The sequence below is a fragment of the Schistocerca piceifrons genome, chromosome 4 (assembly GCF_021461385.2).
Source record: "Schistocerca piceifrons isolate TAMUIC-IGC-003096 chromosome 4, iqSchPice1.1, whole genome shotgun sequence".
NCBI lineage: Eukaryota > Metazoa > Arthropoda > Insecta > Orthoptera > Acrididae > Schistocerca > Schistocerca piceifrons.
Window position 1 is genome coordinate 710250072 of NC_060141.1, and position 12280 is coordinate 710262351.

Sequence of the window (12280 nt, forward strand, 5' to 3'; positions counted from 1 at the left end):
TAGAACTGATTTGACAACCTACATCAACATATTTGAAAATCAAATATTACAATTGTGCATCCATTGATAATTTTTACTAGGCCATTTGACCTGTCATGGTATTAAAGCTGAAAAAATTAATGACAAAAATTCATGTATACACTCATTTACATATATATAGTTTGACAAAGATGGGGCAGGTAGTAGACCATGGTCTTAAGGGGACACAGTCACAAGGAAACTCCCATAAGGAATCAATGCTAAAACGAGCAAATGTCAGGTACACTTTCTGAAGTAATTAATGGAAATAAAGACCTGAAACTTTTACAGTGTACAGCTGAAACATCATTCTCAAATCACATAGAAAAATGGTTAATGTATTTTATATATTTCATGAGCAATCATTTTTTTGTCCTATAAGACAAAAAATTAAAACTTTTCTAAACACCTTGGAGCTTGTAAATCTGTTCTTTTTATCACTACTGGTCTATTTTTTTATCTAATTAATCATTGTTGTATTAACAAGAGATACTGTAAGTCTGATGTCTGTAGAAGTCATAGTTTTTGAGAAAAGTGTACCAGAAGGTCAAAAAATGTAATTTTGAGAAAAGTGGTATTAAAGTTTTACATGCAAGAAAGTAATGTACAATGTCATACAGACACACTTTTAAAACATTCCAGGGCTATACTGTGGCTCAGCTTCTTGATCTTTATCTTCTTTTCTTTGATCTTCTGGCTATCCTGGCCTCCTTGGTAGCATTTCCTGCAGAAATATCAGCATAACGGATATGGTCCATGTCAATCTTTTTCAGTCCCCTTTCAGTATTGATACCTTCCTTTGTTCCCAAGAGTCTTAATACATCAGTCTTCTTTGACACACCAGCATTGAAGCACATCACTGCATCATGAACACCAAATTTTAGTGTTTCTTTTCTAACGAAAACAGTTTTTGGTAGCCTTGTCCAAATGACAGAATTCAAACTTTCATTTGGGTTTTGAGTTTTTCCATGGAGACACTTTTTCAAGAGCCCTTGTTGGCTAATGTCTCTGAAAATGGGTTTCACAGATAGCAGGATCTTTTCTGGAATTGAATGTTTGTGCTTATAGCTGGAAGATGTAGCTGGGTTGTTGAATTTGCACCAGCTGTCAGGTCCCCGTGGGCGAAGGTTATGTTGTGTTCCTCATCTGCTGACATTTTATGAAAGAATATAGCCCAGATGGCTCTCCTCATTGCTTCTACATTTTTGCAGTTATTTCTAATGGCCATACCATAATAAGTCTGGATCCTGTCTATTTTAGCCTTTGTCAGGCCCCCTTTACCACCTAACTTTTTTTCCTTACATATCTTTAGAAGTCATGATCCCATCCTTTTCTGTACATGTCCTATACATTCCAGTTTATTAATTTTGACTCTAGGCCCATAAGGTTTATCTTCTACCACTTTCTGATAAGCCTTACTGTCCCCGTCCCCAAGATAGTCTGTATAGAGGATACCTCTTGACTGCACAGACCTTTTGAAAATGTTAGCAACACCAGCCACTTCCATGCCTCCACTAGAACCATCATAGTCCTTTTTGCACACATGTTGTATAGTGGGATTTTTGCTACAGATGTCACAGAACTTAGTAATAATTTCAATATCCAGAACGTTCCCTGTATCAAAAGAAGTTGCTGACACAATGCTATTTAGGGATGTGTGCCCACGTTTCTGCCAACTGCCATCAAAACCAGCAGAAATTTGCCTTGGATCAGATTTCGTATCATTCAACTGAACTGCTTCTTTGGCTGCTTTCAACATTGTAGATTCACTTACCTCAGCTACAACTGCACCAATAGTCTTGTTGTAAACATCAAACTTTCTTGGAGGTGGAGGAATGTTCATCACTGCACAAAGAACAGCACCTGCACTTCGCTCTTTTCCAATAGATCTAAGTGCATACACTAATCTTATATTGTTTTCATACAATCTGCTTCTTGTTACGTGGGATGACATTGTATTGGCAGTACAGCTACATTCCAAACATGTCAAAACTAAATTACAAACAATTCCCTTGGTTTTCACCACATCTTCGTGCAAAGTAACGTTTCCACCACAGTTTTTACAATTTGTGTGTTTTTCGATAAGATCACGTAATAACCTCATGGAGATCAGAATGTTTGTGTCAGTAATGACAGAAACACTGTTCACACCACATATTGCATATTGCATTGTCACGCATTTGAGAGGCACTTGGAAAACCGGCAGCACCTAGAAGCTTCTCGCTTGAAACACTGACACTCGCATTGACTTCACTTTCAATATTATTTTCTGCCCTCTGTTCAAAACTAGCAGTTTCGTGGTTTATTTTTACATATTTATTTCTATGAAACTTAGGCCTTATATCCAAACTTACTTATTCTACCCATTGTGTTATAACGTTTCACAAAATCATTACATTTGTATCACCAGAACGTAAACAACTAGGATGAAGAAACTGGCAAACGATAGTCGACAATGCAGACAGGCTGGCAAACATCAGAATAACAATTCTCTCTTGCAACCCAAATAAAGAGTATTTATATCAGTGGAACATAAATGATTGTTGTACTATAGTCAATGCTAACTACTGCGCAAGACACAGCAAAAATGGACGTGGTGCTAGTTACCATGCTTCACGAACAAATTAATAACTCCGAATCTAATAATCAGATTTGTATGAAACAAACGGCATTTTGTAGCCAAATAATTGGAGCATGTACTAAGGGAAAAAAAAGATCGATTTTTTTGAGCCTGTTCGCAACTGTGTCCCCTTTAGCAGGAACTGCCCTGAAAAATCTAAATCATGTTTCTGGATGAAGACCAGGGTCTCCATTGTCCCAAATACAAGGCTAGTCTGTCTAAATCAGTACAGGCTCATTTGGTTTATCCCTAGTGTACAATACTGTTTCGTAAAGAAGTTATTACATAATGCAGAAAGCAAGTGCTACACTGTTCATTTCTCAATACCCAACATCGCATATACTATACAAATTATTTAATAATATAACACAGCATACAAATCAGCTACCATCAGGGCCATGGCAATGACATTTGGTTTTGATTCTGTGTACTGTAATTTCCCATTTACTTGTCTGAGAAACTGAGTCAGCACGTCTCCACAACGATTGAGATGTTGAGCTGAGAATGAGAATAAGGTGTTAGTATTATCCACTACAGAGCTTCAGAGTAAGGTTACTTTGTATTATCTAAGTAAACCTTCACTGCACAGAACATATTGCTTAATATGTACCTTCTAACATAATTTTACAATAAGTTCATTTTAGTAATCTCTTTAATCTCATTTGGCAGTTTATTGTACAATTTTATTTCTTGGTAGAAAATTCTGTTTTGAGTTTTATGTTTATTATTTTGTGGTGAATGTTAGTTCAGTTCAGATCTTGTTCCATGTCATGGATAGAGTTATTTGTGCAGTTATTATCAATTTGATGTATGAATTTGGTTCGTAAATGTACTCAAATTAGTTAAAACCCACACTGTTTTAACTCATATTTACTGTGGAATAGGGTAGTACATGATGACTTTTATAATATTATTCTATTTATGGCTTTTACAACTATAACTGAAGATGGTCAATGTGTAAAAGTAGTAAAGGACAAAGTTTCTCAAACGAATAAGATTCTGTAAGTTTTAATGTTCCGTTCTTTACATATTTATAATGTTCAGGAAATTCAAGATTGTTCCGCTGTTGGTTTCAGGCTATTTAAGTACTCTTCTTTATCCAGTATATCTTGCATCACATTTGTCCATCTGCCACATGTAATTTCCAGGATGGCCTTTGCCTTCTTAACAATGCTTTCTGCTTCCTTCCACTTTTTCCTGAAATAAATGTTGAGCATAAGAATAATGGCAATTTCAGGATGGATTAATACATAAAATGATGGAAAACCAACCACTCACCTTTAGCAGACTGATTTGTAGTGCATAGACACACACAACAGAAGACAGTATTCACTAGCTCTCAAGCTCTTTTTCTATAAGAAAGCAAACACATTCACACACACAACCATAGACACCAATACACACATTACCACGTCTGCAGCGATTAATGATTAATTAAATGGAAACCTTGAAAAGTGTTTAGTTTACAGAAAGTGAATGTAATAATGGTCCTACAATAATTAATTTGCTAATATGCAATAATGTTTTTAATTATAAGCAACTGGAAACTATAATAGAATGCTGTTTGAAGCTTGTCTTTTAAGCTTTAACAAATGACCTCTAAATGGCACTACTGACATGTGACATTACTGTTGTTTGAAAATTTGTTATTGTTAAAACAGCAGCAAAAGCGCAGACATAGCTGAATAGTTTGTTTACAGTAAGTCTTTAAAGAAACAGTGTCATACAGAATTGAAATTTCATTGAAGGTTTTTGCTGAATGATTTGTTATGATTTACATAAAGGTCTAACTCAACAATGGCTCAAATCACTTGATTCAACATCTGGTAATCAACCATCTTCACAAGAGACTGTTTACAATTGGAAGACAGAATTTTGTAAAGATGACCAAAATTAGTTGTTCCAAACAACCCTGATGCTGTGCACAATATAATTGAAGATGTGATTCTTCAATTTCTAGTTGTATATCAGTTGACCAAACAGTCCACAGGACTACTGCTTGTTAACAGTGTCCAATGGGAACAGTAATTTGGCGATTTGACATGTCACCATAGTCAAGTGCACTGACAAACTGGCCTGATGGGAGCTTGGCCGACTCATATCCCCTCCCCCCTTGGGGGGGGGGGGGGGGGTGTTTATATTGATATATAATAAAATTATTTGTACCATTTTTTTTTAAATTCATTGTTTTTATAAAGACACAAAAGGCAGCCCTTATATCAGCAGTTAGTCTGGAACAAATATGTGGTAATAGCTGAAATGTGAGGGACACCAATTCACAAACTGTACATGACGCACTCCATTATGCGCCGTTATAATATGCTACTGAAGAACGGAATGCGAAGGGCAATGTTGATGGAGATGGAAGGAAGACAACTGCAGTGAAAGTAAGTTTCACTTACAGACAGTCAGGAAATAATTTTCTTCATTCATTAAGTATTTACTCCCCACTAAAAATGTCTATTGTATCTCCACCACATAATGATGAAGATATCCCACTAGTGGAGAGCAATGTGGATGTAGAATCATTAGTTGCCTCCACACAGTGGGAGTACAGAAACTGAGCAATGCGGTAAAAGAGACCACTGTGAGGTGTGATTTAGAGGGACAGGTCCTTTGGTTTCTCAGCCACTTTAAATAGGTGCACACGAAGGTCAGAAAACCAATTTACAAACTGTACATGAAGCACTCCATTATACACCATTATAATATTGTCTTATTTATCTTATTATGGACTTGAATTTTGATTTGAGTAAACTGGGGTATTTGTACACTACTTACAATGGACTTGGCATACATCTGGAATTTATCAGCTTGCAACTTGCTGGGTGAAGCTGCACATCGCCATCTCCTGGACTGCATTGTTTGTGAATGTGTTCCACACCAGTATGAACCTCATTCCAAGCAGCACATAGTGTGACTCGCCAATCATGTGTGAAGAACAATTTATGTTTGGTACTCAGTGGGAAACAGGCTTGTTACAGATGAAAAACAAGCTCTGACTGATGAAAAGTTTAGGAAAGAAATTGGCCAGGCTCCTTTCAAAAGAGCCATCCCATCATTTGCCTAAAGCAATTTAATAAATTACAGAAAAAGTAAACCTTGATGACATGGCAGGGTTTTGAACTGATGTCCCCTCAAATGCCAGTTTGGTGTATTATTTCTGTGCTACCTTGCTAGAAGAGAGAGATGAGACATAAATGGATGAAAAGTTGAGTTTACAACGTATGTTCGTACCATTTGTGAAGGAGGTGGCAGAAGGTGACTGATTGTTCAATTTGTCAAAATTTATGGTATGTGTGTACCCAAAGGACCACATAAAACAGTACAGGCACCATAATGGAAAATACATTTTCTCTATAATTCTGATCATAGGGAGATGAAAATGATCAAAATCCATGGTATAAATTGAGGTGACAAAAGTCACAGGATACCTCCTAAGATTGTGTCGGACCTTCTTGTGCCTGGCGTAGTGCAGCAACATATGAACTCAACTAATCATTGGAAGCCCTCTGCAGAAATATTGAGTCATGCTGCCACTACACCCGTCCATAATTGCGGAACTGTAGTCGGTGGAAGATTTTGTGGATGAACTGACTCTCGATTATGTCCCATAAATGTTCGTTGGGATTAATGTTTGGCGATCCAGCTGGCCAAATAATTAGCTCAAAATGTCCCAGAATATTCTTCAAACCAATTGCAAACAGTTAGGGCCTGGTGACATGGTGCATCGTCATCCATAAAAATTCTGTCACAGTTTAGGAACATGAAGCCCATGAATGGCTGAAAATGGTCTCCAAGTAGCCAAACATAACCATTTCCAGCCAATGATCAGTTCAGTTGGACCAGCCCATTCCATGTAAACACAGCCCACATCATTATGGAACCACCACCAGTTTGCACAGGGCCTTGTTGACAATTTGGGTCCATGCCTATGTGGGGCCTGCACCATATCCGAATCCTACCATCCGCTTTTACCAATTGAAATCAGGGCTCATCCGACCAGGCCATGGTTTTCCAGTCATCTAGGGTCCAACTGATACGGTCACAAGTCCAGGAGAGGGACTACAATTGCTTTGGTAGTCGGGTGTCAGAGCCCATTAATGCCCAATTACGATGCAGTGTCCTAATGGAAACATTTGTTGTACCTCTTACATTGATTTCTATGGTTATGACATGCAGTGTTGCATGTCAGTCACCACTGACGACTATACACAAATGCCGCTGTTCTCGATCATTAAGTGAAAGTTGGTGGCCACTGCATTGTGCATAATGAGAGATAATGCCTGAAATGTGGTATTCTCAGCACACTCTTGACACTGTGGATCCCAGAATATTGAATTCCATAACGATTACTGAAATGGAATGTTAACTACCATTCTGTTTTCGAAGTCTGTTAATTCCTGCCGTGCAACCATAATCACATCGGCAACTATTTCGTATGAAACACCTGAGTACAAATGACAACTCCGCCAATGCAGCATCCTTTTATACTTTGTGTAAATGATATTATCACCATCTGTATAAGTGCAAGGCCTCATCCTGCCTACCTTCCTAATTAGCTTTGGAAGAAATCAAGAAAATGAAAATACTTCACAATTAGGCAGTCCAGAACGAAAGTCCTACTGTCCCATTAAAGGAAGAATTAGCAGCACAAAACCACTGTTCTTTTCGTATATTTGAAAGTCTGAACTGACTTCACACTGGAGTTACAAAAAAGGAAGATACCGTGCTTAAAGGAGAATTTGATACCAAATAATGACTCTATTAATATAAGTAGACACTGGATGGGTATCATGTAATCTGCAAAAAGAAACTAAAGCACACAAATTGAAATACAGCCTTAAGTTACATTTTCCTCCATCTGATTTGTTCTTTACATATTTGTTTTTACTTCTTTGAACTGACTTCCACTGAGGAAACACTAAATGTGAAAGGCAAATGTAAAATCCACAAAAATTATTATCTTATGCTGCTTTATATTCCTGTAGCACATCTCTGAACACAAGGATTAAGGACATAGTTTCTTCTTGCCTTTTCAGCTGCACTGCAGCAGGTAAATATATTCTATAAAGGATTTCTTTTCACTGAAATTAATGAAAACAATGTAGTTTCACAATAATAATTTAAGTAAAAATGCCAGGATATTTTAGGAATAAATGGAAGAAAATAAATTTACGTAAAGCATATACTTACAAAAATTCAGATCGCTGTAGACTACTTCCTTTCAAACAACACAGCATCACATCGGACAGTTTCTGCAGTTCATTTGCAAGTTCGATACTTGTTTCACCAAACTGTTCTTCAACCATTGTTATGCTCCTCTTGAGGAGCTGAACACTTTGTTCAAAATCTCCTAAAATAAAGGTATAAGTTATAATACAATACAGTCTTCCACAAGAATCACTCCAAAGCAATCTCTTCTTACAGTCTCATAGAGTTTATTATTATAATGAGGTTTTCTGAATGGCTCAACAAAAACAAATTGCCTAGAAAACTGTAGGTTTAAACCTTCATTTACTTATTTTCTCTTGCCGAATATTGGTCCACCCTTAATTAGCCTGTTGATTGATGTGGTCACAGCAGTCAGTGTCTGATGTTCCCCAGGAGCATTCAAATTCTGAGATTCCAAATTGTTTACCGATTATTTGTAGTGAACTTCTGTGACAGTTTGACTGCATGGCAACTGGCAGACTCTCACGACACTATATCATTCATTTTAGAGTTTAGACCCGACAAAAAGCATTTAGACATACTGTGTAAGACGTCATTGTCATCTTGACATCATTGTTAATCACATTTAATGCTTTGCTTTATATTCAACAATGGCATTCCAAGTAAAGACATGTTCTACCAAATGAAATTAAACTCTCTTTGTTTCACTGAGCTTCAAAATATATCCAAGTAAAATATTTCAGCAGTAAATAATATGCTTTAGAAATATTACTGTAGTGAATATCAACAATGTAGGAAAAGATAGATTGCTACTTACTTTAAAGAAGACATATTAACTTGCAGACAGGCATGATTAAAAGACAATCACATGTAGCTTCTGGCCACAGCCTTCATCATTAAAGACAGACACACACACAACATTCACACACAAACAATACACAAGCAAGAACACCCCAGGCACACACGACTGCCAACTCCAGCAACTCAGACCAGAATGTTGGGAAAGAAATTCCATTTGGCCATTTAAAGCTGCACTAGCATTCTATGTTAGACATTTATTGATTTGAAAGATTTCCAATAGTGTCATCTACCTGCTTTTCTAAACAGTATTTAAAGCATTATAATGTACATTGCATGGAGGGTAACCTCCTGGTACCCTTTCTGCTAACACACTGCTCCAAAGCCATCTCAACTCTGCCCCAAGACCCTAACTTTACTCATCCTGCACCCACACCTTCTTCCCCCACAGTCACTCTTCCTCTGTTCTGTCACCCCTATTCTACTATTCCACATCATCATCATCATAATCATAATCATCATGCACTGCACAAATTCGCTGATGCCAGTGTGTGTGTGCTACATTTGTATCCTGTACACCTACTGTCTCACCCTCCCACATTTCTACCCTGTACACCCGCTGCCTCTCTCTGACCGTCAACCACCCTTCCTCAACCAACCTTCCCACTCTCTGCCTCCTTTTCTCCTCATTCACCACATCCAACACAATCCTTTACCTCAGTCAATCCACAGAACTGCAATCCTGGGGCTGGGCATTCAGCTGGCACAATGTAGCTGTATAGGTGTGCCAGAGAGAGAGAGAGAGAGAGAGAGAGAGACAGAGAGAGAGAGAGAGAGAGAGAGGGAGTGTGTGTGTGTGTGTGTGTGTGTGTGTGTGTGTGTGTGTGTACTCTACCTCAAAAAAAGGTACATCTAAGAGGTAGTGAGGTTTTCAACCTTGTTTCGGTCAGTTGTTACCTAAATTATTTACATTCTGCCAAAACTTTCCTCACCACATTTACTAACCTTTCACTGCACAGCACCTTGCCAGCTGGTTTAAGCATTTAGAGATGTCAGCATTTTTACTGTACAGATATTTCTCTCTCAGGGACAAACACTGCTTGAGCATCTGCAGAGCTTGTTCTATATCACCACTGTCAGCTGCATCAACTCCTGTTTGGAAAACAGTATCACAGATCAGAACATAAGGTTCACTGTTTCTTCTGCTTAAAAGTTGCAAATGTGGGATTATTTCTTTCATGCTTTAAATTTTATTTTAGAGGAAATAATTTTGTTGATGGTTGAAATTGCATACAGTAATGCTGAGTCATGACAATTCAGAAATTGACATTTTTCAAGATACATCCCTATGACTTTTTTCTCAGTTGCACTACCACAATACATTAAGCTTATTCTAAGTAGAAAAAAAAGTATACCTTTCTCATAACAATTGTTGGCTTGATCTACATAATGTTCAGTTTTGTCAGCTCTCTCTTTAAATCTACAGCAACAACACTTTAATATACGGATTTTGTTCTCACTCTCCAATTCATTGTTCGATATTAGAGGTCCACTACACTGCGGGCACATCCATGCTGAAAAATGTTTCTGTAAAATAAAAATAAAAAATACATAAATTATCGCTATAAATTTTCAGTAACCTGCCAAGGAAGAAAAACATTTTATCAAGCTCTAATTTTGATTGGGTTGCAGGAGATTTTATGCCAATTAACTGCCAACATTTGAGATACTGTTTTAGTTTTACAGTATACACCAACATTACCCAAACAGACACTTTAGTAGAAGTTTAAAACAGCTATGTCTGAAGCAAAAAATGGATATATGCTTTCTCTGAATTTTACTACTCAAACACAGAGCTTCAATGTAAATACCTTTACAGCTGGAACACCTACTAGCAATACTCTGATGAGATTATGGATATGAGAAAAAACCACTCATATGGCTTATTCTATCCAAACATATGAAAGTCTATCATCAAATGTAGAAAAGTACATGTGCATGTGCATCAACCCCCCCCCCCCCTCCCTCCCTCTCTCTCTCTCTCTCTCTCTCTCTCTCTCTCTCTCTCTCTCTCTCTCACACACACACACACACACACACACACACACACAAAAATTCAATTAAACATAGCCAGTGTTGCTTCTAGACAATGAGGCCTTTTCAACTATGCAGGTGGGAACCATCCCTGCAACATACCCACTGTTCTGGTTATGTCCCCCACCCCTCCCAGCCTCAACTTTGTTAGTCCCTCCTATTCTCCACCTGCCTCTATCCCATTTCCTGCTCCCACTGAGCCTCATACACATCTTCTCCCCACATCCCCCCCCCCGCCCCCCCATCCTCCCCCAGTGGACCTGTGTGAATCTATCCCCCCCTCTACACCCCCCCCCCCCCCCCCCACACACACACACCAGCACAACCTTCCGATGCTGGACCTAGCAGCCCACTACCCTGTCCCCACCATGTCCCCGCACATCACATTCCCACAAGCACACACAGTACTGCAGTATCTTCCTCCACCCTACCCTACTATTGCCACTCACTCCATTAGGGCCTCAGCACCCAGAAATGACATTAACCATATGTGTATGGGTGTAGGAATTATAAATGTGTGTGTTTGTACATTTGATGAAGGACTTTGTCCAATATCTTAATATTCAACAGTCTTCTTTTAAACAATATCTTAATGATGTCTAACATTTAACAGTTTTCTTTTAAATATGCACGTTTGACATTCAGCATCAACTTTATGTAGTAAGCAACAATCTGTTTAATTCATATCTTTGTTATTTCACACTAGATTTTCCCTGTTTCAAAACATAAGAAAGATCATGTATCCAATGTATGAATTCACATTATTAAGCCAGAAAAATTTTAAAAACAAACAAACAGAGGCAACATTTGCAGATGTGTTATGCTTACCAGAAAATCACCTGGGAATCATGGAATTGAACAGATACACCTACATGCAAAAAGGTTGGTAAGCTAATTTATGCTGTGCCACAATATTGGATCATATCAAACAAAGAGAGGCAAGATAGTAACACTGACTGTAACAAGAAGATATCCGCATGAAGGAAATACAGCAATAACAATGAGGGAAAAATGACCAACCCCCCCCCCCCTCCCCCTCAGATGTTAGCACAGAGGGTACACACAAGGTGTCCCAAGAGGAACGGTCAATATTCAGGAATATGTCAGGAACGATCATTCAAAACAAGAATGTCTAGTCAACATGGGCTCTAACTTGCCTACCGTAAGAGCTAGGAGCACTACTTACTCTTTGATACTGTGAAACAAATCTCTTCTACTGCTTGCTCTGTGCTCTCCATATTTGGGGAGGAGGTAGTATGGACCAAAACAAGAAGAAATTGTTGGGGCAACATGGACCCTAAAATGCATATCTTAAGCACTATGAGCACTTGTTCAGTGGAAGAGATGTACAGTATTTCACAATAGCAAAGATGAGAAAGTGCCCATAGCTCAAGTATGTATTTTAGAGCCCATGTTTACTAGACTTTTTTTTTGCTTCAAATGGAAGTTCCTTTCAAATCCATAAATATTAACTATTCCTCTTTGAGACACCCAGTACAACCACCAGCCATGGGCTCAACTTGTTCACTACCAATAACAGATGGTCTGAAGATTCTGAGGTGAAAGCCAATAGGA

At 38.1% G+C, this 12280-nt stretch overlaps 2 protein-coding genes across 2 annotated transcripts in view; one reads left to right on the forward strand and one right to left on the reverse strand.

Moving 5' to 3' along the window:
• Positions 1 to 12280, forward strand: part of LOC124794630 (autophagy-related protein 13 homolog) — a 75882-nt gene that overhangs the window by 57571 nt on the left and 6031 nt on the right. The gene's annotated exons all lie outside the window — the stretch shown is intronic.
• Positions 3631 to 12280, reverse strand: part of LOC124794629 (SET and MYND domain-containing protein 4-like) — a 110639-nt gene continuing 101989 nt past the window's right edge. The window contains exons 10-13 of the mRNA XM_047258135.1: positions 10027 to 10198; positions 9617 to 9763; positions 7835 to 7994; positions 3631 to 3835 (exon numbers count right to left, since the gene is read on the reverse strand). Of these exons, the coding sequence (XP_047114091.1) occupies positions 3688 to 3835; positions 7835 to 7994; positions 9617 to 9763; positions 10027 to 10198 (627 nt within the window). The 3' untranslated portion in view covers positions 3631 to 3687. The remainder of the gene's footprint in view (positions 3836 to 7834; positions 7995 to 9616; positions 9764 to 10026; positions 10199 to 12280) is intronic.